Here is a 26,878-nt window from a genome sequence, read left to right on the forward strand (position 1 = left end):
ATATACTGTTAACCAGTGGTTAAAATGTTACTAACTTGTCGTTAAAATACATGAACAAGGAGACAATTGCAGATAAATGGTACTGGACTATCTTAAGAAAATCCACTTTGATATGAATACAACACCAATGAGCATATTAATTGCATTTGGTGTAGAATACTGTAAAGTTGCAATTTATTTCCACATTGACATGCCATTTCAGTTCTGACCACAAGGGGGAATACTGTACCTTTGGCCCCAGTGAAGAATCTCCCATCTTAAATACATTAAGAATAGGATAAATTCCATTAACTTTTGAAGTACTTCTCTCAACAGATCCTTTTACTTTGTTTATAATAACTAAACCAGAGTTGAGGAATGTAACTACACATTTGATATGAACTGCTGACTGCAGTGAAACAACTTGAAGGCTGGTACCAATATTCAAATCTGGACCAACTAGATTATTTTCACCTTGAATGTTTCCTTGACATTCATGAGAAAAAGGAACAATTTCAATCTAATGTCTAAGGGCCCTCAGACCAAAATACCTATGAGAGTGGAATCCGCGTTCCGCCAATGCATTTCAATGAGAGTGAAGCGGTTTCATGCCAGCAGAGGATTTCTGCAAAAAACACTCCCTTATCATTGAAATGCATTGGCAGAACGCGGATTCCACTCTCATAGGTATTTTGGTCTGAGGGCACCCTAACTCTTGACAAAAACCAAATACCCAAAGCCACTCAATGATGTTGGCTGACTCTTTCAAAGTTTTGCTTTGTTCTTCCATTGGTCCAGCACCAGCTTTGCTGACACTGCATCCTCCACTGCCATCCCTTTTGTACAAGAAAAAAAGAAGATAGAAGAGACAATGCGATTTAGACTTAAAACCCTATATACAGAACCTAATTAACCAGGGTCCCCCAGGGGTCTGTACTTGGTCCCCTCCTTTTTTCCTTCTACACCAAATCACAGAAAATAGCTGATGCACACTTTGCACAGATCTTCTATTCTCACTGAAACTTAAAGTTGTACCATGTAACTTTTTTTATAAAACAAATCTTAAAATTGTCCTAACTGTTAAATCGCTAAAGTTTTAGAACACCCACTCCGTTATTTTCAGCTTCTGAAGCCTTCTCTTTATATGTTTTCTATGATCCTGGCCGTGGACCGGATTTCGCGCCAAAATGACGTAATCTGCATCATCTGTATACGTTGTGTATACGTTGCCCAATCACATCGCCGATCATGCACACATGGTACACTACCGGCCAATCACAGCTTATCTGCTCTGGTCTCCAGGAAGCGCCTCCGCTTGGCTACAGTGTTTACCATGGTGAAGGATTTTAACCTCTTAATCCACAAATCCTGGCCAGAAAATTACGTTCTACCATGCGTTCTACCCCTCCACGGATTACTATCGGTCGCGGTGGTTTGCGGCGTCGCTCTGGTGGTCCGCGGCGGTGGTCCGCGACGACTCCGGCCGAAAAACGGCCGAAAAAAGCAATACCGCTACTGACCACTAGTTGAACTTACACAGTATAGCTTTAACTGTACAAGGGAAGGTGCAATTGGAAGGACAAGCCACTGGGGTGGAGTAAAATAAATATCTCACCAAGGGATTTGAATACAGTTGTCCTCTCTCTGTGGGCAGGTCTAGTTCCATTAAGAACCTCTCCAAGCTCTGCAAACACCTCAGCCTGTGTACACACAATAAACAAAATACCTCTTAATGCACATCACACTTTTCTTTCTCTTTTATATTTTTGACCCTTTCTTCTCTTTCATTCAAATACTCCATAAAAAAGACATAACAAGCACATCAACAGAAGAGTTTTTTTGGTAAAAAAAACCAAACAACAACCTTAAATAACACTGACACTTTTTTTGCTCTTTTTTATATGGTGATATTATATGGTTCATTTTTCATTCAATACATTTGAATAACAAAACATATAAACAATCCTCACCCCAGAGAGGATGACATCTCCAGACTCAGCCACCGCCCCCTCTTTACTGTCCACGTACACCACTGCCCCCCGCATCAACTCATCGTCCAGTTCCCTCCAGCCTGCACTGCAGGCTCCCACAGCTGTCCAGACAGAGTGAAGGGAATAGGATCATTCAGCCATTAGTAAGGGAAAGTTAGCCGAGAGTTAGACCAATCTGGGAACTAAATCTAAATCAATATCTTTCTTCACAAATGTGTTCATAAAAGTGTCTACTATCACCTCTGAACTTTCTCAATCACAACTCCCTTGGGGAACTTTGTGGGAGCCAATCAAAGTTGGGGGTATCGGGATACCCGGGCCTGGGATTAAAGGGGATAAAATGAAAAAAATGGCCAATATGAGCATATGGGGTGTGTAATTATGGTATGTTTGGGCTGCTGAATCCATTCCAACCACTAGTTTTCAGTTTAAATGACTCCTTGGCCATAAAATAGGCTTAATTGGCTTAGCCAATCATGTCATTCAAGTTCACCTGTGTCCTGTTAGTCCCTATGTTTTAAACCCTGTGTTTGAGTGTTCCTTGTCAGATTGTATCATGTTATCTTGTGTCATGATGTGTGCTTAGTCTGCTTACCCACCTGATTGTGAATAGTTTTCATGAATTCAAAGTTTTCAAACCCTACTCCAACCAAATTTTTTTTATTGCCAATATTATATGTCTCGTGGCCTATATTATGGCCAAGGAGTAATTTTTACTGATAACTAATGGTTGGAATGGATTCAGCAGCCCCAAAATACCCTTATTACACACATCATACGCTTTGATTGGCTCCCACAAAGTTCCCCAAGGGAGTTGTGATTGAGAAAGTTCAGAGGTGATAGTAGACACCTTTATGAACACATTTGTGAAGAAAGATATTGATTTAGATCTAGTTCCCAGATTGGTCTAACGCTCGGCTAACTTTCCCTTCCTACATGGGGAGAGAGAGTGAAACCCTGCAATGGTAAATATCTTCCTTTTCCAAGGGCGATTCCCCTTTGGATGAGTGGTAGATTTTTTATTTCCCGCAGGGCTGACCCAGGCTGAAATTCAGTAGGTTGCACAAGCAAGCGCACATGCATGTTGTACGTGTGTTTGTGAAAGCATACATACAATATGTGATGCAGGGGTTGACACTAATGGTTGCCTGACTGCCTGTGGCAAGTAAATAAAACGTTTGGGCATGTGGAGTTTGCTTTCAGGTTGCCCGATGAGCAAGTGTGTTTGAATGGGGAAGCTACCATATTCATTAAAAATCTCTTACAGGTCAATTGGTTACTCATTAAGAACAAATATTGGAACTGTTTTACAAGTAAGTGACTGTCGTCACTTGGCTGTTATCGATTGGATTTAACATGAATTTGATTTACTTTTTGGGTAAGTGGGCATGACCTTTGGGCAAGTAGAATTTGACCTGTAATTGTCCGATGGGCAAGTGCCTCTTTGACCTCAGTGTCAACCCCTGTGATGAAAGGATTCATTCTCACCTGCCACATGGGCTCCTGGTTTGACCCACCGACCAAAAAGGACAGGCTCAGTGGCGAGGGTTACGGTTACTATGACATCTGCTCCCCCAACTGCCTCCTCCACTGTGTCACACACAGTCACAGGCCCACCGACAGACCTCCTGAACCTCTCTGCACTCTCCCTTCTTATGTTCCAGATGCGCACCTATGGAGAAGTCGTCAAATAGTCACTGTAGTACGGTGCATATCCAGCCCATGTTTGTGCCTCGGCTGTGTTTTCCGTAACCGTACCTCTTTAAAAGTAAAGAGCTCTGTGAAGACCCTGTAGTGGCTGATGGCCTGACAGCCTGTTCCTAGGATGGTGAGCACCGAAGCTCCAAATGGCATCAGTAACTGCAAAAGAATGTGTACATTTCCAAATGTTACCGACGTGCAGAGGTAAAGCAGGGACGGCCATTATCACATGCATACAAAGATACTGGGAGGGTATGTTTAATAAACGGTAGTTCATTATAGTTTACTTTGGCAGAGATGGCCGAAACTGCTGCTGTCCTCATGGCAGTGATAACTTCTCCATTGATAACCTGCAGATGGATAGACACTGTAAGATTTCATGAGGGTGGCATTTATGCAAATACCTACATTATTAGCGACCAAATAATAATATGCACAATATCAGTATGCATGTATCAAAAATATAAATGTTTAATGTGTTATCACACTTGCTCTGAATAAGAGCATCTGCTAAATTCCTAATTGTATCTAGGTAGACTGTAAGGTATAGGCCAGGTAGACTATATTTCTTATTTGATCAATCAAACAACCCATTATATGGCTAGAGGCCTGATGAGCTTGTATGGGCAATATGTGTGACAGTGTGAGCAATCTAGAGGGATAGTCAGTCATTAGCAGCACTAGCAGTGTCTTGTGTCTACATCTCTGTCAAGTATACTTGCTCGTGCAACTAGGCTACATCAACTTAACCATGTCATGTGATCTGCTTTGACTTTGTTGTTATTACTGGGTCAACAGCAGAAAATTGGCAAATGAACATTTTATATCCAGCAATTAACTTTATATACACACGACTATCCCTATAACATACAATTATTTATCCTAACCGATTAAGCGTTAACCCCAAACCCTTGCAGTAGTTATACAAACTGAATTACTGTAACAACATTGTTATAGATAAGGGCAGGCTATGTATTCGTTGGTGCATCAGAATTCGTGCTTTCATCATATTATCGTGTTAAAAATGGTTTCATCCATGATCCATCATCATACTCACAGCTTTTACATTCCCATGTTCTGCATCAAACACGAGTACAGTTGACTGTGTGGATGGCAAAGTAGACCCGACTGGCCGACTGTAAAAGCACACCATCTTTGTGCACAAGATTCCTTCCTGCTCCATGTATGCAGGCATCAGCCCCAAAAATCTGTCAACCAGTTATTTAATGCATGCAAATCAGTATGTTTTTGCCATGCAACTGCATTAACAATGTTGTGTGTCGCTTTTAAACTGGAATAACTTACCCATTATATTTCTGTAGAGGAACAGTGCTGCGTACAGGCTGGATCACCAATGCACGGTCCCTTTTGGAGAACTTCCCCAAAGCCACCTCCAGACGAGGAACGAGATCTTTGTAGTGCAACAAGCTTTCAACTTCAGCTTGCCCGATAAAAACAGGACTGTCAGTGTCAGCCATGGCTGCCCCGCCGCAGAGTGCAGACTGAGATTAATCAGAGCCGTTTACAGCGCTTCTGTGTGTCTGTCGACTCCAAAGGTCGGCTGATTCTTGTGAAATATTAGCCCAACCTAGAATGTGTAGGACCGGTAGGCCCGCCTGCGTCGATCCAACTCTAAACTCCGGGGTTCACAGGCAACTGGACTAATGAGTTTCACATATCAATGGAAACAAACAGTTATTCATAAACTAAAATTCCGCTATTTAAGTGAACACTCTCTAGTTAGTTTACATAGTAAATGTATTTCTAATGACTGCTTCATCATGGGTGTTTTATTATTTAGACTAAAATTTAAATTTAAAATTAATACAGTAGCCCCCCCCCCCCCCCCCCCCAATAATAACATACTGTATATCTAATGTGTCAAGGGATGAGGGGTGAATTTTAAGACTGCAGCAGAATATGGGAATAGTGTTGAATGTGAAATATCAGTTCAGATGTATATGCAATAATGCTACTGATTCACAATACAATGTTAGAATATCAGAAATGGTATTGTTTACTACAATTTGCTTTTGTTGTTTCTTGATAAGAGCAGGCATTCAATGGATATTGACATATTTTGGACAGATACAATAACTGTTGATATAGATTATTTTATTTGATATGGACATTCATTCATTATTAATTATTTATTCATTGTCCATATGCTGCATATGTGTTTTCCAGTGACATTCTGCTTACATGGGAAACAGCAGGAAACCACTGAATGTGGTGCGGTTTTGACCATTATCATAGGCTGCATAACGTGGAGGAAGACCTATGAAGACCACATCGCCTTCAAGTAGCTCTACAGTAATTGCATTAGATATGTGAAAAGGACCTTTATCAGAGAGTTCCTCATTCAAGAGAATCACCCTGCTGTTATGGTACAGCTTCACACTCGCCCAGATAGGACCGCGGGATTCCACCACAGTGAATCTGAAGAAATATACTCCTCTGACCGGAGCTGTAAACACACCTGCATCAGAGGAGAACAAGCTGAGATTAGTGATGCTGGATTCAGTGGATAATTCAATTTATAATAACATCTATAGTTGATGATTGTACGGTACTACTGATTGCCTGAAAACGTTCAACACGAAACACATATAAATACAAATCAATAACTAAAATAAACATTTGAAAACATTCCAAACCTATATGAAAAACACATACCTTTTTTCGAATTTGATATAGAGACAAATATAACTGACATGGTTTCATCAGAGAACAGTATTGATTCCGTTTGTGAAAATGATCAGTAGCCTACCGGTAATTGGGTTGTAGGCCTGGCCAATGTTGGTGAGTACGTTTTTGAAAACCAGTGTGATTTCAGTATTGAAGGGTCCTACTGCTCCTGCGTTTGTAAGTCCAGCAGAGAAAGCCACCTTTGGTCTATCTGTGAACACAGAAGAACAACATTTTAATTCTAAGTAATTATTTTATCTGTGTTTCAAGTTACTGGACTGTTAAAGAAAGAATGCTCAGATTTAAAAACAATACACGTTCACCTGAGGTCTCTCTTTCCAGGGCCAACACATCATTCTTTAATGCTGTAAAGTGTAAACATACATGAATCAAAAATGCCATTTAAATTATGTTTTTTATAGCCTATTGTAGATATAAACAGAGCCTGACAACACATCAACAAGAAAAGAAAATATGTGTACCTAACACGTGTGATTTTCAGCAGCCCCTTCCATTAAGGTTTGTTACCTGCATTCTCTGTCTCTAAAGTTGCAATTCTGCTGTTGGCGTTGCTCAGATCATCTTTCACATAGTTCAGCTCCACCCTCTGCTCCACTACCATGTCTCTCAAGTCCCTAAGTTCCATCCAGATGTCTGGGGTCAGTGGGGTGGGGCTGAATTCTCCACCCAACTGGTCGTGGGTGACCGTTCCATCCTGTCCCTGAACCACTGTCCTAGACAAACACAACAGAAACACCAGCAGAGTAACAGCAGCCTTCATCTTTGAATCTCACCTGGTCTGACTACACAGCAGACAGGGAGTTTCACTTTATATATTTCAGCACAAGGTCATGAATATTTAAACTTGTTTCAAAGTTTGTGGGAAACCCTGCTGCTGTGTGTCCTACAACAGACTTCGACAAACATTTTTATCTGAAAATGTAACCAGAATGCCAGTAAAGCCAGCAATTCTTGTAAAGTTAGAGATTAACCACTTGTGTTTGACTTGTCCTCTGAGGTAGATATCATGGAACTGTGACATCTGTGTGTGTTTTAATTTGCCAAAAGTAATTAATTTTCACCTGTCTTATCCTACTTAAACGATTTATTATTTGGCCTAAATGTCAAATTAATTTGTCTCTCTCTCAAGTAAATGAAGTGAAATGTTGGTGATCCAAATATGTGCAATAATATACAACAAGATAAAATAACACGGTACCCTACATGCACCATGTACCACTTTAGCAGCAATACGGGAGTGTGCAAGAAATTTCATGGGAGAATATTTTTGCAATTTTGCAAAGGCATGTAAAAGCATGATGGTGAACACTGGTGGAAGTATGGTTTAGAGTTGTGTTGCAGCCTCTGAACCAGACAGATTACCATCATAGAACCATCCATGAATACATGTATCAGAAAATACAAAAAGCTGAAGCTGAATTAGTGGACTATTTCAACACAACAATGACCTAAAATTTAACACATCCATAAAATAATGGTTGAAAACAAAATAAATAAAGGCCTACACTGTAGAATGGGTCAAGTCGAAGCCAAAATGTTCCAATCCAATCAAATAAATACATGCACAAAACTTAAAAGCCTTCAAACATCATACAGTTGAAGGAGTTCAAGGGTGAGAAAGATGTTATGGTACCAGGTAAATGATGCTCCTAAGTATTAAATACAGTGTAACATTCCTCTTTTGGTCAAAAATGTGTCCAAATCAATTTAAGGGACTACTACAAGGATAGAGAACACAGTTATTTGTTAATTTACACAATATTTAGCTGCCAATAGTATCGAGAGTATAATGTTTTCATAATGTTTAAACACGTTTTCATGAGGTGTGTCTTTCACAGCACTATACACAGGGCATGGAACGCTTCTGTGAGAATGGAACACATGTTTTCTTCTTTTTTTTCTTTTACAAATGTAAAAATAACACCAAGGTTTCTGGGGCAGGGTGAAAAGTAAGTTGACCCATGCAGCCTGTTTGAAATGATCAAAGTTTTAAATTATCTAGCCTACTTTACAACTGCAATTTCCAATTTACATTTAGCTAATTCAAATAAATTAGCAATTTATAATTTAATCATTTAGAGTAATTTACAAAGTCTGAATAGCCGAAGTATAAAATAGGGTTAAAGTGGTTAAACTGCTATGGACAACCTGGAACCAGATTAGACTTCATGATATTGGGGGATAAACAATTACCTCAAAAACAGGATTTGGCTGACCAGTTGAAACACTTTTAAACCCATTTTTCAGAATCTTTTTTTGTTTGTAGTTACTACACTTTGGCTTAGTAGGGATTCCCTTGAATATCTGTTCACAACTGAACTCCTACAGGATACTACCGTTGAACTTAAACATAACTAGAAAAAGTGCTCCTCTGAGCACAGGTCTCCTGCATGGTGGCGCTATACAGAGCCATCTAAAAAAATATATATTTTTGTAAAAAAAAGCAGATGCCCTAGCACCCCAAATCATAACTGACTGCGGAAACATCCCACTGGACTTCAAGCAACTCTGACTTCAGAAGGTTGACAATTATCTATTATAAATCCTTGTTTTGAGGTCTCATGTAATATTGTAACATTTTGAAATATGGACTTTTGATATTCATGAGCTGTATGCCATAAAAAAATCTAAATCTTAAGTGCAATGTATCTCTAGAACAGCGTTTCTCAAATGGGGGTACGTGTACCCCTAGGGATACGCAGGGGTACAGGAGAAGCAAAATGCTGTAGTCAGGGGAAGGGGGTACTTGACTTCAGAGTTTCAGAGTAGCGGGCCTCTGCCGTTGTAGGGACGGCTGCGACAGCGGCAGGTTGATCTATAGAGCACTGATCATTTCGGTTACCGTTGTCATCTGCCGTTGCCGTAGCGTTGCTTAAAGTCGCTACTCACAGATGATCCTCATGGCTTCCCACCCAGCCAGGCTCCAGCAGCAGACCTTGGCACTTCCTCTGGGCACTGTAACGTGTGTGGCTGAAACATTCTTCAAATCGGTTCCATTATTGTAGAGTACACAGAAGCAAGATTAAGTATAAAGATGTGATTTAGAGAGATTAGTGCTGCTTCAAAAGTGAATGGAATTGTGGTATCCCATTCTGGATAAATGGATTAGTTGTCAAAATCTGAGCCTTACTCCCATTTTATTTACCCATAACAAAACACTACTGGTTTCAAGTATACCCTTTGAGACCATACTATACACTTGAAACAAGAGTAATTTTAAATGAATTTATTTGCTTAAAAAAACAAACATCAGCAGATTACTACTATATTATGTCAAAATAAAACCACATTTAGCGAGAAGATAAATCAAGTGTGTACTTTTCATTGTGCCAAAAACTGCTAAAATAAAGTAGTTACAATGGTTCTTCAGACCATATATGCATTTTGATCACTGCTCTTTTCAAAACTATAAAAAAAAACATGTACTTGGGAATATCACTGCTTTAAGTACAGTATGCTGGAACAGACAAATACATTGTAGTCAGTTACAACCTCTGAATGATAATACATTTGCTCATAGATTTAGTGAAATACAGTCATATAGATGTGGTCACAAATGGCATGGTTACATTTACATACTGTCATGAATCATAGCAATAAGAGACTTGGTATATTGGGTCAAAAGGCTTAAATGCCCAGGTAACCAACACCAGAATTCTTCAAACTGGAGTTTTGTATGAAACTTAAAACATGGCCACGGCTACCAACCAAGCCTGCCATGGAATGTTAGAGAGTGGTTACCAGTGGTTACAAGGGATGTGCCACCATGATAGATGTTAACCACCTCTTTCACATCCCTTTAGTAGGAGAAAGACACTGTAATTTCTTGTGTTCCCATGATGGAAGAAGTGACATTTCAACCTCTCCATGTGTCATCAGTTCTCCAACATGACTGTGACTGGCGGGTCCCTCATATTTCACTGGTAACCGCTGTCCAAACACACGACATGCCTCTGTTGATCAAATCTTTACAGGAATGGAAAATGCGGGATCACGCAACATTTAACATTACAACATAACAAAGGAGTGTAAAGACCTCTGGCTGATGCTGCAGCATCCATTCATCTCTGGTAATTAAACGTATGTACAGAAACAGAAACCAGGAAGTTGTTAAGTTTGACTTTGCTCTGAGTAGGAATTTCACCGTTAGACTTCCGCACCAACGCAACACCTGACATTCAATGTAAAATACTATGTTTCACCTTAACAGAATGAGACAGGATGGGCACAGAGATAGTCAAGATTTGTTTACAAAGCTTTTCACTGATTAACAGATAAAATTATAGGCATTGCACATTTAATATCTAGTGTACTACTGTATAGCCATAGCTCCGACTGTGCTGGATGATGACAAAAATGCACTTCAACAAGCATGGGTTGTGCTCTAGATTTTTCTTCTGCTGGAATAACCATTACAGGACTTAGCAGCTACTACTACAACACTTGTTTAGAGCCATATTAGAGTTTGTTAAAAAATTAAATCTTCACAGATGGTTAAAACCATTCTTTCAAGATCACAAAATGATGGTCATATCTGAACAAAACAAAAAAACCCTCAAAGGAACAATATCATTTATACATTTAGTGTACATGGAGTGACCACAAACCGAAGGCTGTTAACTGCAATTTTGGCAACGCCTCAACTCTACAGTTTGTAAACAAAAGCAAAATGGGCTCTCGAGAAAAATGGGGAAAGAAATGAAAGAGTGTTTAGTTTAATCTACCCCCTCAAAATATCTTGAAACAAAACAAAAAGTTAAAACTTTACGAAGGCAGCAGGAATTTCTTAGCGTGTTGGGACATGGGAAAGGTGACCTCTTTCTCTTAAGAGTAGGAGAGTTAATTCTAGGGTCATTTTATGATAAACAATAAAATAAAATAAGTAGTACTTATTAAAATACGAGAGAAACAAAATGACATATGAATGCATATGCTTTTGTTGAATCCTCCCGCTTTCTCTTAAGACACTAGCCCCCCCAAGGCCCTACTTAATTCACCATGTTGATCTGAAATAAATTGTATAGACGTAAGCAAAATCCACTTGAATTATCAGAGGTGGTAGATCTATTAGTGTCGCTTAAACCTAAACAATGTTTTCAAGAGCTTGACAATCAGGAGCATTTAGGGAAGTAAGGATTAGAGACTAGAGGCTTGACTAGAGACCCAAGGTAACTGAACAGTCAACCTTCCTCTTCTGAATAGACGAGCTCAGATTGAAGCCATGGACTTTCTCCTCTCCGTTAAATGTGCCTACCACTTTACAACAGCAAGCACTTCCTCTTCTTCCTCTTCACGGGTGGCGGGCACAGGACGGCCCTGATGGCTTCATCGAAAACTGTCTTAAGGCCGCGCTGTGTCAAGGCTGAGCACTCCAGGTACTTCACTGCTCCTAATGGGTTAAATAAATGGTAATAATATGTTTACTTTGATTGAAAGATTCAGGCACAGTGCTGGCAGTCCAATAAAATGGTGACAAACCTGAAGGAAATTTGCAATATAAAAAAACTTCAAGAGGCCCAATTACAAAACAAACACATGACAGGTTATGAAGTAAAACATGACATGAAGTGTTAAATAATATTAAAAAGATTGCATGTAGTCATAATGAAATGCATTAATTTGAACGGACCAATCTCTTTGGCCATGGCCAGGCCCTGTGGGTAGGTGATAGGGGACAGCTTCTTCTCTCTGAGCTTTTCAATGGTGTCCTTATCGTCCCTCAGATCCAGCTTGGTGCCCACCAGGATAATGGGCGTGTTTGGGCAGTGGTGTCTCACCTCAGGGTACCACTGGGGACAGACGAGTTAAGAGAGAGGACATAGTTAGAGCCTATGGATAGTATAATGTCTGTGGAAAGCCAAGTGAATTTTACCCCCAAACCCAAGAAGAACTAAGCATGCCTTTTCAAAATGCACAGAATATGAACACTGATGAAAAGCAAAGCTATTCTCACCTTGGCACGGACGTTTTCAAAGGAGGCGGGACTCACTAGAGAGAAACATATCAGGAACACATCCTGTGGAAGAACCACACATTGGCGTCAGTTATTAGAAGATAGTTAGTTAGTAATGCTAACAGAAGACTGAATCTTTGTTAAATGACATGAGAACATCATTCAATGTTTTGGATAAACTCTAGGGGTGCAACTAATCAAACTAATAGATTTAATAGATAAAGAAATGTATAATCGATCCTGTTTTTGGCATGTCATTATAGGCAAAAAGACAAATAAATGTATTTTTTTTAAAGAACTGGTGAAAATAGATGATCTAACAGCACACATCGCAACGCAACCATTTTGAGCTTGTAGATCAGTTATTTTCATCAGTTAATTAGTGAATAGTTAACTTAGATCTCAATCAAGTCCAACACAGCTGAGCGACAAAGTATAACTTAATCGATTTGCTATGTTGTTAAAAAGCGAATAAAACACATCGCGACGCAACCATTTTGAGCTTGTAGATCAGTTATTTTCATCAGTTATGAAATTAATTAGTGAATAGTTAACTTAGATCTCAATCAAGTCCCGCTATTTTCACAATTTTTGCACAACACAGCTGAGCGACAAAGTATAACTTAATCGATTTGCTGTTGTTAAAAAGAGAATAAAACACTTCTCGATTAACCACAAAAGTAATGGACAGAATAATTGCTACGAAAATTGATAGTTGCAGCATACATGACATTTTTCAAGCCATAGCATTGAAGAAGCTCATCATAAAATGCCATGTAAACATGTTGATTTTGAAACCACCAGATGGCATTTAGTCTTTGCTTGCACACACAAATAAAGTGCAAATGACAGCAAAAACTATTCCCAACAATTTGGTTGAAAACGTCTCAAGTCTAGTCGCTAAATGGGGACTGACTCCTTTCACTTCCCTGTATGCCACACTGGCTGATGGTAAAGAGCACAGAGCTCAGAGTGTTGTGAAGACAAAGAAAGCGAACAGAGTCCCCTTTCACTTCCTCTAGACATTGTATAGGTGCTGTGGACACAAGGCTCCACTCTCCACTGAGTGCACCATAGACTCTGTCGCTTAGCCATCATATACTGTGGTTCATGAATAAGTCCAGTTCAATGCCCCGTTGCAAATCGAAAAGTGGCATTCCCATTAAGGGGCAGCCTCGAGCGAATGGTGCTCGCGCATTGTCTGGCTGGTTTGGTTCAATGCTAAACAGTGGTCTGGAAGAAGCCATTATTAAAGGGTGTGTTTGTTTGTGTCTGTGGGAGATAATGGATGCTATAGATTCTGTGCGAGTCCAAGACACCAACTATTATTTGTATTTTGTGTACATGTGTAGATCTTTTGTGTGCATGCGTGTTAATACCGTCTGTGGGTAAGACAGTGGTCTGAGCCTGTCATAGTCCTCCTGTCCTGCTGTATCCCACAGGCCCAGGTTGACTGGTTTTCCATCCACCATTACATTGGCAGAGTAGTTGTCGAAGCTACATGGGAAGGAAAACGGAAAGGTTAAAAACTCCTAACCGTCTTTTCGTTCGGGCTGATGAATAACAGAGGTTCAACACAGATGACTGAAAAAATGAAAAAGGGCGTTCAAGCGGGACAGTAGGGACTAGGCCGGGAGTCCAGCACTAAAAGCTCAAACCTGGCATCATTCCACATGCTGACTAACTCCTTACATCAGTCATTCACAGAGGACAACCGTTCAAGAAACGTACTTGAACACAAGAAGAGGGCTCTCAGAACCAGCAAGGGTCTGTGTGTGTGTGTGTGTTACTTACACTGTGGGGATGTATTCCCCAGGGAACGCATTGGTGGTGTAGCTGATGAGCAGGCATGTTTTACCAACCGCTCTGGGGGGGAAGAGAGGGAATACATGTTATTTCTAATACACAATGATACAGCACAGAAGCTTGCAGATAACAACGGTAACCTAATTATTATTTTTCGACGTCCGGCATTTTGTTTTAAAATACAAAATGACTATGCTTTTTCGTCAGGGCTGGTACGGCCGAGTACTAGTAGCTTAAAATAAATAATATACGCAGTACATAACAAGGAGACAGAAAGGGATAAAAAAACAGATAAAGAAGATTTATGGGCATTGAGGAGGGGTGATAGGGAGGGGAACGCAATGTTAGTGATGATGTTGCCACGACCACTATCCAGTCTCTGAACTGGGAATAAAAGTGACATTTTAGCCTGTATGGTTGTGATGTTTGTCAACTTAAAATAAATGCAAATGAATGGCATTTATTTGTTTTAACTGAATTAACGAGTTGATGCCAACACGTGAGATAACATCTGTCTTTGGTTAAGTGGGAGAATGTGTAAAATGCTTGTCAAATGACACTTTGTGACCCTTCCAAACGCAAGGAATGCGGAAAGCTACATTGCTAAGAATCTAGCACAGTGGTTCCCAAACTTTCTAGCTCGAGAGTCCCAAAGAGTTTGCCTAGTTAAAATAGCAGACTTCTTAAACATTTGTTATTTTAATTTATGATGTGTCTTTCTTTTATTTATTCCTGAAATTACTTCAAAATCATTGCATTGTTTTAATCATGGAAATGATTTTTTTTTTTTTATTATTTTAAAATAATCCAAAACAAAATGTAGTAAAGAGACCATAATAATGAGTCCACGACCCACACATGGGTCCCGGGTGTTTTGGGAAGCAAGCAGTGATCTAACAGTGTGCTGTGAGACTGACCAGCTGGATTCACAACAGTTGTCAATAGTTAACGTTAGCATGTTAACTAGCTTGCCGCAACACAACTATTATTGTCCCCTAGATTGGAGCAAATCAATGCCCCCAATTGCGCGCACTCAAATGTAATGAAAACGTTTCTCTCTCTACCTATACATACACATATATATTTCAGTGTTGTAGTTAGTAGTGCCATTCTAATTTCCACACAGATATAAACAACAGTTGAACTTACCCGTCCCCCACCACCACACACTTGATGGCCTGCATTGGACGCCTCTCTCTCGCTAGCAAGCCAGCTACTAACAGCCCCTTCTCAGTTAGCTTTAGCTCAACTAAAACCACTCTTTTTGTCGGCGTGAATCTATTTCCCCGGACAGGAGGGCAACAACAAGCGACAAGAAGGCCTCGGCTTGCGGATAAAAAAGAGTTTAAAGCGCGCTGTTGTGTGAAATATTCCTGTCGTCCCCGTCTCTCCGTCAGCGGCACCTTGGTGGAATTCCAAACTTGTAAAACAGGCAGCAGCCACCACCCAAAAAAAACCCTCTGGAGCAGATTGAAAGAGCACACCCTCCTTCCCATGGCCCGGGAGGATGGTCGCCTTGTGATTGGGCGCTTGGTTGTCAGGCAACTGCGTCTTGTGCTCCATTTACAGCAATTATTATTTCAAAGCAATGTGATAAATCACTGGTTCAGTGGGTCCGTGGGTCGGGAGTCCCATTTGTACGTCGCGGACACATTTTGTGGGTCCCTTAATTATTACTTTTTTGTTTCCTACATTTTGTTTTTAATTATTAGCATTTCAAAACATTTTCAGAAAAACATTACCCCAAAAGGCAACATCTTTCATGATAAAATAATAATCTATGATTCAGTAATTATCAGTAATTTCATGAATAATCAAAAGAAAAATCTAAGAAATTCCATAAATTAGAACACAAATGTTTAAGAAGTTTGATTAAGAAGTGTGTGTGTGTGTGTGTGTGTGTGTGTGTGTGTGTGTGTGTGTGTGTGTGTGTGTGTGTGTGCGCGCGCGTGCGTGCGTGCGTGCGTGCGTAAACTATGGAAGAAATCGGTGTAAACTCTGATAGCGCATAGCGGTTGCCTCACTACCAAGTAGCCATAGGGGAGCGTTGCCCACGTCCCTCCTGGCAATGGGAGTTTTTGATTGAAACGCCCTCGGACGACGGAAACTGCAGCGCCGAAGCGTGCAAGTCATTTCCGCCGTGGAATTGTCAGTCCAAAATTGCCACCTAGTGGCGACAATATTTGGGACAATATCCCAGTGTTAAAACAAATCCACATTATCCTTTAGATTTGAACATTTGACCAGCAGAGAGCAGCACACCCATGGCATTAAAGATTTGTTGATTTGTTGCATGATATGGAACTCTCTCTCTCTCTCTCTCTCTCTCTCTCTCTCTCTCTCTCTCTCTCTCTCTCTCTCTCTCTCTCTCTCTCTCTCTCTCTCAGAGGATTAAGATTTGCACCTGTCCTAGACTTGCCTAATGGCTTTGCTTCTCCGTTAATTAATTCGTTTTGCCATAGTTACCATTCTTCTCACCTTTAACCCCTACAGGTGTGCATACACATTAACCTTGGCTCAGGATTATGTTATTGGAGGATGTTTTGAATAAACAACTCATTAATAGGATATAGCATCAACATTAAATGCTGGCTGTGCCAGGGACATTATAGAGTCAGTGAGACAAGATATGGGGGAGTCCAGAGGATCCGATCTTGACATGACATAAAGAAGATTTGTCAAATCTGACCAAATCTGTGACCAAAGCATGCCCTTATGGGGCATCCATAGCTGGGTAAAGACCTGGGAAACAGAAAGTACCAAGTTTGAATGCTGGCAATAATGTATCGAGGTGTCCCTGAGCACCCAACCCCTAACTCCCCACCCAGCAACGAGCAATCAGCTAGGTGAAGCTGAAACTGTATTTCCTCTGCAGGATCAAATAATAATTATTATTAGGTTACATTTGTACACACTCTTGCATTACAAATGGATGCATTTACAATGAGGATTCTACTGAGTTTTAGTTTTTCACAATTAAATTCTGAGTAGGTCAGAATCGTCAGAGTAGAACTCAAAACATAACATATCACAAATATGCATATAACATATAACACAAACGTAACATAAAGTGGAACAATTGGAAAACATAAACCAGTAAGACGCCCTAAGGGCGTGTGCACATGGGTGCCTGGGTGAGCGCAGACTGAAGGGTGAGTACTGGCGCTTTGACATGAGATCATATTTCCCTCTGCATCCTAAAATAAATATTGGCACTTCTTTGGCTACAGTGTGTGCAGACGCTTCTTTGTCTTTTAAAGACTATTAATGCACAGACCTGGTTGGTTGTTTAAGTTGGACAAAATGTGTCCAAAATGGAGATGACTGACATCTAACTGACATCATAGATGTTTGATGCTAGACCCCATGAGACTGACGTCCATATATGGGCATTCCCAATATGGGCTTAATATTGATGACATCAGGGATCTACATATATGGGCATAAAAGGGACAAGGACGGAATTATTTTGCAAGTGTGACTCGCGTTGCGGTTGGTTGTTTAAGTTGGATAAAATGTGGACAAAATATGGACATATTTTCCCAAATATGGATGAGCTGGGATGAGGTGTCACACACTGTGACGCACAGGGGTTTAATATTGATGACATCAGGGATGTCCAATCCATATGGGCATAAAAGGGACAAGGACGGAATTCATTTGCAACATCATTGTGATGTCAGAGCTGGGATGAGGTGCATTGTGATGTCAGAAGAGTGACGGACGGATGGACAGACAGACAGACAGACAGACAGACAGACAGACAGACAGACCGACAGACAGACATGAGCGGGAGGTTTTCATACTAAGTAGCGACCTACTCAACCCTGTCTTCATGTCAGTCATAGATAGATACTGTAGATCAGGGGTGGGCAACTTTGACGATGGCGAGGGCCACTATATTTCCACCTTCACTCCAGAGGGCCGCATTGCATATTGCTAAGTCCTACTTTGGCATTCTAGTATCTCCTACAAAAGAAGCAAAAATAGCAGATCTACAAGCTCAAAACGCATCACGCTGCGATGCGTTTAGAGCTTGTAGATCGGCTATTTTTGCTTCTTTTGAAATTGAATCCTGACTTATTTTTTGTTATTTTTAAATTGGAATCCTGAAATGTAACATTTTGATTTAATTTCAAACACATTTAATTATATACTCATGTTACCTTAAGAACTTGAATACAAATACATTGAACATAAAAAAATTAAAAAAATAATACTACTATAATAGTCATTAAGGTACTAATATAGACTGAAGGAATTAAAGCAAGTCATGTTTGGAATTGTAACAGCTGAAATCGATAATATATGAGTATTCAGATATTAACCTGTGGGCCGCATTAAGTGAATGTGGCCCCCGGGCCGCCAGTTGCCCATGTATGCTGTAGATAGATGCTATATTTGTCCCCCCGGAAATTCTTTTTGAACCAAGCAGCCATGTAGGACACAAAACCACAACACATAATACACAGTCATGTCTCCTATTACACAGGTACAATCACGTAATATATGATTGTAAATATAAACACACTTCTTTCATATCTGATTGATATCTACTGCAACAATGATCAGTCATCAGACTCTACCTTTCTTCTTTCTTTAGCATACATTTTACATCTATATCTGTTTGAATTATTTGAAATGTGTCCCTCTATCAACCTACTTATTTATGTAGCTGAATTTGGTGGTTAGAATACAAAATAATTTCCACTACTCTTTTACACTTGTAAAGTCGGATGTGCCAAATAAAGTGCAGTTGAAGTTGAAGCAGATAATCCAGACAGCCAAGAATGCAATCTGTCACAACACTGTGACAAGTCCTGGAAGCTGCTCTTATGTTGACAACGAAAGGAAGGATGATCATGAAGGATGCTGTTCTATCCAAAAACAAAGTGATGTATGAATAAATATTTCAGCTGCATTTGTGAACGACCGTTTCTGCTCTCTCTCTCTCTCTCTCTCTCTCTCTCTCTCTCTCTCTCTCTCTCTCTCTCTCTCTTTCTCTCTCTCTCTCTCTCTCTCTCTCTCTCTCTCTCTCTCTACCATTTAACCGGATCATTATCCTCAGAATAATCACCAGTAGCCTACTTAATGACCACACATTATGCATACCAGTCAGCTTGACGAGTCGAATCTCAGTCATGCCAAACGTATGCATGCATGTGGACTTCATAACAGCAGCACCACTGATACAGACCATGGTCGTGGTTGTTCTAGTGGTTCTCAAAGTGCAGTCCGGGGACTCCCAGGGGTCCTTGAAGGATTCCAGGAGGTATAGCCCGCAATATTGGTCTAAAATAGCACCACAATCAGTTCAACCACTTTAACTCTATTTTATACTTTGCATATTCAAAAACAGCTGATCTAGATGTGCTATTTTTGATAGATTTAGAGAAATCTTGAAAAAGTCTTATACATTTTGGTATAATTTACTCCTATCTTTTCAAATAGGAGTCCATGGCCAAATATATATCAATTTGGGGGTCCTTGTCGACATGAAAATGTTTGAGGATCACTAATCACTATAATAAAATGCTGTGAGAAACAGGTGTGAGAATCAGTGATGGAATCCCACAGTAAATAAAATCCTCTGCATTAATGTAACTTTTAAATATATTAATATTAATATAAAGCGTCCGTAGGCCTATTTAAAGAAAACAGAAGCTGGGGCCGTACTGTTGATGCACTTACCGCTACTTGCTGTGTGATCAATAGATGACCATAATGTAACATGATACAGCACATTTCTATGTGTCATGCCTGCCATTAGCCATTGGGACACGGAAGGCATCTGTGGGTACTGCATGGTATATCTTGACCTACTGTAATAATATGGGTTTTATAACTGTGAGTTTTGATTTCACAGCTGCACCAAATAACCAAAATATTTGGCTCCACACGGAGGCCTTTCCTTTCCATAAAATCCACTCACTAAGCTGGATGTTGCACATAAGCTAACACACGTCAAATGCACATACTGTATGTAAACACACACACGCATGCACGCACACACACACACACACACACACACACCTCCTATTTCAGTGGTGAAGCTCTACACAGCTGTGTCAACACAGCACCACAACGCAATAAAGCAGCCCAGGAAATACTGTCTCAACATTAGAAATTAATTAATAGTTTTCCCTGTTCATTTTCTTCCCAAACAATGAATTGTTTCCACTCACTTTCTCAAAAACACCATATTTAGTCTATTAATATGAAGGTCTTGTGCTTTGACAGTTTGATGTATTTTTCAGGTCAACCTCGTGGTTGCCTGTTAGCTGTTGACCAGTGTTAATTTTGACAACAAATCTTGATTTAGTTTTAGTCATGGTCTTTTGGATAAAATGTAATATTTAGTTTATGAAATGTTTTAGTTTTAGGTCTTGCTTTAGTCAAATAAATATATAATAATATCTTAGTTGACTATATCTACAGTTGATTTTGTATGAAATGTGTTTTGGTAGGCCATAATGACTGATTTTACATTTGGTTGCAGGCTGAAAATAGCCAATCTACAAAAATGACATGTCTTTTAGTTCTACTTGATCTCTTCTCTACTAGTCCCCCCTCCCCCCCCCCTCCCCCAACATTGTAGTCTAGTTTTTATTTGTTGACAAAATGATCAGTAGGCCTATATTTATATTTTTTTTAGTTTTAGTCATCTTAGTTTTTAGTTCCTAGTCGACGAACATTTGTCGCCATAGTTTTATTAAACACTGCTGAACAATGGACAGTAAATCCTTGGAGTTCAATTAACACTCAATATCGTTCTGAGATCACATGTGATATATGCTTGGTGATGTCACAGTTCATGTACAGTATACAGTACAGTAAATGTCCAGCATTGATGTACAGTCCAGTACACAGCGCATGTATATAGGCCTACTGTATGTGCATTATACAGTATGTTGGTTGTCATCACATGAAAGGGTCTTATTAGTGAGATGCGGATCAAGTGTCCAGTAGTCACATCTATTCATAAGACCGTCGATAATATGCTCTGATGAGCGCAGCGTTATGAGAATCAACAATGAGTCATGTGCAACCACGTTTGATCAGACGGAATGGAATCGGTAGATCCACGGTGAGTCACATCAGACTACAAAATACATGACTGATGATGAGTGAATGATAAGTGACCCAGGCCAGAAGAATGTCTCAACCTCCCACCACCCCCACCTCTCTCTCTCTACTGTATGTCCCTCTTCTCTCTGCCTGCTTCAATCTCCAACCCTCTGTGAAGGAAGCGTATGTAGTCTTCCTTTCTGAGACGCACGCACACGCATGCACGCACGCATGCACGCACGCACGCACGCACTCACGCACGCACGCACGCACGCACGCACGCACACACACACACACACACACACACCATGATACAGGATGGGTATATGCGTGTGTGCTTGTATGCATGCAGTGCGCGTGCGTGCGCGTGTTTGTATTAGAAGGAATGTGTGTGGGTCTGTTTCTATCAGTACCTAATAGTTTCCTCGTGATGAAGAAGAACTTCTTAGAAACGTAGTATGTATATATGCCATGTGTACATATAAAGAAACCATAGTAATTGTTATGTCATTTTTGGTATGACCAATATGGGCTTCAGAATGTCAGATATTGGATTCTTTAAACATAACTCGTGTCATAATTTGAACTAAATACAGCCAAAGCAAACTTGAAACAACTGAATGAGGCCTGGTGAGAAGAACGATAATTCAATCAGTTCCTCTGTTGCATTATCAAACATGCTTTTATTCAATAGATAGTGGTATGGATTGGACATTCTCAACAATATCTAAACATAACCCCTGCCTATTTCTAAAAACATTCTACGGAGAAGTGTTGAGCTGGGAGCACCTCAGTGGATCACCTGGTAGGACTGCATACCACAGAAATAAGCTGGCCCAGGTTTGAAGAAGAAAAAAAGAAATCCCAAAATGGGGAAAATCACTGTGCCAACTGTCTGGTTTCAGAATGATTATCTCTGTGTCAAGAAACTATTTTGATTTGTTTAGGAGATGTCCAGCTGGGAATGTCTTGGCTCACTCACTGCGTGTAAAATCATGTTTGATGGCAACAAGATATATTGCTGTATCACATGACTAGAATAGATCTTAAGTAGTTTCGGAAAGTCCCAGAGCATCCTTGGACTGACTGGATCAATGGAGGTATCTGGAAGAAGCCTACATCACTCTCTTCTCATAAAGATGACATCCGGTTGGCTCTCAACATATAGCCCATTATACTGTAACACCATGGGTCATGGGTTGTTCTATCGCTTGTGTATAACATGCCTCAGTTGCCGCCAACAGATATGCCAGATAAAACTGGTCTCATGCGTGGTAATTTGCTGGAGGAGTATAAAGAAACTTCAGAGAATTAAATATGAATGGAGAGATACAGCAGGGATATGAGGAGGAACACAGGCATGTGTGTCACAGAGGCTGGGCTTCATTGGAGTTAGTCCAATGAGAAACCCCTTGCGGGCCTACAGCCATAGTAGAGAGCAGGGGCATCACAAGTGGGGGGAAAGTGGGACTGGGTTACTAGGGCCCAAGGTGGAGAGGCCTATTTTTGAAAAGTTGTGAAAATATGTGCAAATATGTGCAAATCTTTGAATGTACCGGTATGTATTTTTTACATTTGTAACTCAAATTTTGCTTCCGGGGGGTCCCTGGAACTAAATATTTTGAGATGGGGGTCCATGGCCCAATAAATATACATTTGGGGGTCCTGCAAAAAACCTTAGAAGGATTCAAGATTTTCTTTAAATAGCAGGTCTGCAAGCTCGCACAAATTAATGTGTAATAATAATGCGTTCCCAGTCTAAATGGGTTAAACCCCCTCCCCCTATGAAGAACATTCATGGGGGCCCCGCAGTGAATCCTTGTACCCAGGGCCCAGAATTTGGTCCGACACCCCTGATAGAGAGGGTGGAGAAGGGCCCTATATACTTACCATGTTACTGAAGTTGCGTATGGCACACTGTTGTGTGTTTGCATGTGTGCATACTGCATACGCGTGTCTCTGTACGGGTTTATATGAAAAATGCTCTTGCATAATGATGAGACACATATATATAGCGTATCTGCTTGTGTATGCGTGCATTTGGCAGTACATTCTGCGTGGATCTACTGTACTGTGCATTTGCACATGAATGCCCAATATGCTTGTGTTGCATGTGTTGCTCAAGGAGACCCACGCAGAGCCACCCCCGGCTCCCATCGGGACAGAGGCAGATGAACATGATCATCTGTGACGGCTCAGCGCAAAGGGGAGGTTAACTCGGTCCACTCACCACCACCACTCCCTGGCGCCGCAGTGCGATGCCTTAACCTGGCTGACATATGCTGCACTGAGGGAAGCCGCTGTCAATGGAGGATGGAGAACATCCATGCACATTTCTTCTCCTGGTCTGTAATTGTGAAAAGAAAGAAAGAAAGAAAGGAGAAATATTGGCTGGATGCTATTTCGGTGCAATTTATTTTAGAGGAAGGTTCAAGGGGGAAGGAAGGTGGCATGGGTTGAGAGTAGAGCGAGGCTCTGATAAATTCTGTGAATTCACCAGGGTCTGATAAGTTCACGGTTAAAGTAAAGTAAAATATACCGCAAAATCCTCAGTGTAACTTTGCGTAAATATCATCAATTTGTGTAACTTTTTATAAGATATACAGAGGATTCTACTGGCCGTTTCATCTGCATTTACTGTATCAAAAACAACAGCACTGTGGATCACATAATCCTATTTGGTGAATTAGAATAGAGTAGAAATAGAAATCCAAATTCCTGCATGGCTTCCCTTCCCATAGGATTGAGGTATGTCTAAAGGGCCAATTCACACTGAGCAGTGAGCACTATAACTATATAACTATAATAAATAGTTATAAAATCGTTCTAAGCCAAGTGGATGGCAGTGTTCACACCAACTATGAAACAACGATGGTGAAAGATATAGTTCTAGTTATGTTTATAGTTATCGTGGCCAGTGGGATTGGCACTTTAGTCTAAATATTCCCATTTCAAATTCCCCCCGGAAACTATGTGAGCAGCAAATGAGCCAACTCAGTGTTTCATTGATTTGAGTAAAGAGAACATATTTTGTGTGATTGTGCCTGCATGCACTGCACTCCACCCTGTTGGCTTATTTAAACGCCAGTGAAACAGTGGAAACGGAGCCTCTTCCTGGACTGGGCCGGACATGCTCTCAGCACAGGAAATCATTCCCCAGACCAGACTGAAGGCCCCCACTTCCCCTGACGCACAAATGCTCTCTGTTTCTGTGTGACCGAGAGAAAGTGTGAGTGTGTATCTCCACATGTGTGTGTGAGTGTATCCACATGTTTATGTGTTGGAATCCATATTATAAATGTGGTGTGTGTGTGTGCGTGTGAGTGTGAGTGTGTGTGTATGTTGCAGCAGGGATGTGAATCGTTACATGGGACTTCCTCCTGTGAGCCAACCTTAAATGCGTTGCTGCGGAGAAACATAACTATTATCTAGATCTTCACCCTTGACTGGCCCTATAAGAGCATTGTGAGAAACTATCAGTGTGTGCATTATTCTGTGCTGTGGGGAAATGGAATGAAACAGATGTGGGGAGATAGAGACAGAGGATAGATATGGAAGTGTGTGTGTGTGTGTGCGTGCGTGCGTGCGTGCGTGCGTGTGCGTGTGTGTGTGTGTGTGTGTGTGTGTGTGTGTGCATGTATGACTATTCTGTGAGTGAGTACCAAGTTGGGCAGGCAAGTGTCCGCACAAATGTAGTAGATTTTGAAAATTGTGAGGACATTTTTCCTGGCCTCAAAAGAGAAATGGTTGTTTTGATGGTTTTAAAGGGGAAAATGCAGGAAACAGAAAGCCACATTGTTTGTATGTCTGGCTATAGCTATGTAGGTCTGTCAAGTCATATCAAGAAGACTTTATGAGAATGTACTGCAAATTAGCTGTAACTGCCAATGCTGAAATTAGCTGAGGACACACTATTTGTTTACGCCTGCAGGCAGCAGGCTCAGAAGGGGGAAATCGGAGGCCATTAATTTTCTATTCTAGGACAAAGATGGTACAAGATAGCACAGCTGAGTTGGAGGGGAAAGCTACCGAGAAACCTTCACTCAAGTGTTTTAGATAATGAATAAAATGTAAGATAATGAATAAAATGTACATTATATTAAAACAACAGGGGTGATCTGACTTATTTCAATACTGTGTTTAACCGTTTAGAAAAACATCCCCATCCATCCAGATGATATGTTTTTCTTCACTTGTTTTAATAAAAGCAAAAAATATATATTTTTCCTTTTTCTTTTCTTTTTTTTTGCTCTATATGAATATCAAACTAAGAACAGATGCACACCCAGTCACCACATGTGCTGCAATCTGGGAACCCATTCTGTAAAAAGACGGAAGGAAAAACTAAACTCCTTTTTTCTATCCACAACTTTCCAACATCCCAAAGTGCATTGCGCAGAAGTTGGACAGAGCTTCCGGCGCCGCAGCCGAGTGTGATCTACAAGCTCACAACGGTTGCATCTGCGACGCGACGTGAGCTTGTATGTCTGCTGTTAACCCGGAAGTGTGGTGCAAAAAATTCTCCAGTAAATTCCCGCGGAAAGAGGTGGATAGAAACAGGAACTCTGTTTGGCTCCTCCCCTTTCTTAGTGCACTTCCTCCCATGTGCTTCTGTGTTTATTACTAACAACAACACTACAACTAGAACGGGAAAAAAATACATCACATGGATGCACCTGGGACGTATCATCAGTGATGTAGCCTGAAGTCATCTGGGTTTCGGATCTCGGAACATCATACCCCTCGTCCAGGTGACCCAGCTGGGGTTGATCAGGTCCCGACTTACGTCCCAGTAGCTACCCACGGTCAGTCCTATTAGGAAAAGACAGGGCCACACAATCCGCTGCTCCAGAACTACTCTGCCGGGACTGGGAGGTAAACCAATCTGGTGCGTGGAAGGACTAGGCTCTGTGGGTTGACTCCTAGCCGGGCTCTTCCTACGTCTCACCAGGTCCACTCCTGCTCTCACCAGGTCCAGGACCTGTGCGTTGCACCAGACTCCCAGTACCAGATATTTCATTCGGGAGTGGTGGATTCTTGAGCCGCAATAGTACTGCAGGCTCCACCTGGGCAACGGCGGAGCTGCAGGCTCCGCTTGCGGCTTGAATGGCCCTCCTAAAGGCCTCACCGTGGGTTTGTTGGGCTTCTTCCTCACGGAGGTCACAGGCTGGGGCGCTAACCCATACTGCTCCCGGGTTTATATGTTTATTCTCCTGTCTGCAGAATCTGTCTTGAGAGATGTGCTGTGATCCAAACATCTGATGACATCTTTAAATGAACTCCAAGGGTCTCTAAACATTGGGCACAGATATTAATATAGGTCAAACAATAGGGAGGTCATTTCCAAGTGTGTACAAACAACAGTTACGTATACCAACTTCCCCTAATGCAGTTATGTCATGCCGTATTGCTGGCTGCAAGAACAGCAGATCACGTCATTTGAACACTAAGGGTGGGGCAGGGAAGTCAGTTTCCCATAATTGTTGAGCAAAAGCTTTCCATGACCATAGTGAGAACAGGAGGATATTCCGCCCCTCATCATGAACACTCGTGTCCCTCACCAGTGAACTTCACTGAAACAGAATCGTGACTGACCATTTCTCAGTAGGCTATGTGCCCTTTGCCCACAGTCATGTTCATGCACAAACATGTTCTGTGCTGGTCACAGCAA

The 26,878-nt window shown here is 40.9% G+C and overlaps 3 protein-coding genes across 3 annotated transcripts in view; 1 reads left to right on the top strand and 2 right to left on the bottom strand.

Moving 5' to 3' along the window:
- LOC308302755 (cytohesin-3-like) overlaps positions 1–26,878 on the top strand; it is a gene marked incomplete at its 5' end in the record, with an annotated part of 171,421 nt that overhangs the window by 95,502 nt on the left and 49,041 nt on the right. The window lies entirely within an intron of this gene.
- On the bottom strand, positions 158–5,184 carry crym (crystallin, mu). The gene is made up of 8 exons (XM_080747609.1): positions 4,977–5,184; positions 4,729–4,879; positions 3,959–4,021; positions 3,729–3,830; positions 3,459–3,642; positions 1,950–2,071; positions 1,595–1,679; positions 158–815 (listed from the first exon to the last, which is right to left on the bottom strand). Exons 1-8 carry the CDS (start codon positions 5,147–5,149, stop codon positions 745–747), a joined length of 951 nt encoding a protein of 316 aa, XP_080603735.1. The 5' UTR covers positions 5,150–5,184; the 3' UTR covers positions 158–744.
- Positions 9,676–15,557, bottom strand: rac1a (Rac family small GTPase 1a). Its single transcript, XM_080747798.1, has 6 exons — positions 15,289–15,557; positions 14,128–14,199; positions 13,713–13,830; positions 12,334–12,396; positions 12,010–12,169; positions 9,676–11,769 (listed from the first exon to the last, which is right to left on the bottom strand). Exons 1-6 carry the CDS (start codon positions 15,321–15,323, stop codon positions 11,639–11,641), a joined length of 579 nt encoding a protein of 192 aa, XP_080603924.1. The 5' UTR covers positions 15,324–15,557; the 3' UTR covers positions 9,676–11,638.

This window comes from Nannobrachium achirus (genome assembly GCF_963921795.1).
Source record: "Nannobrachium achirus genome assembly, chromosome: 18".
Lineage (NCBI taxonomy): Eukaryota > Metazoa > Chordata > Actinopteri > Myctophiformes > Myctophidae > Nannobrachium > Nannobrachium achirus.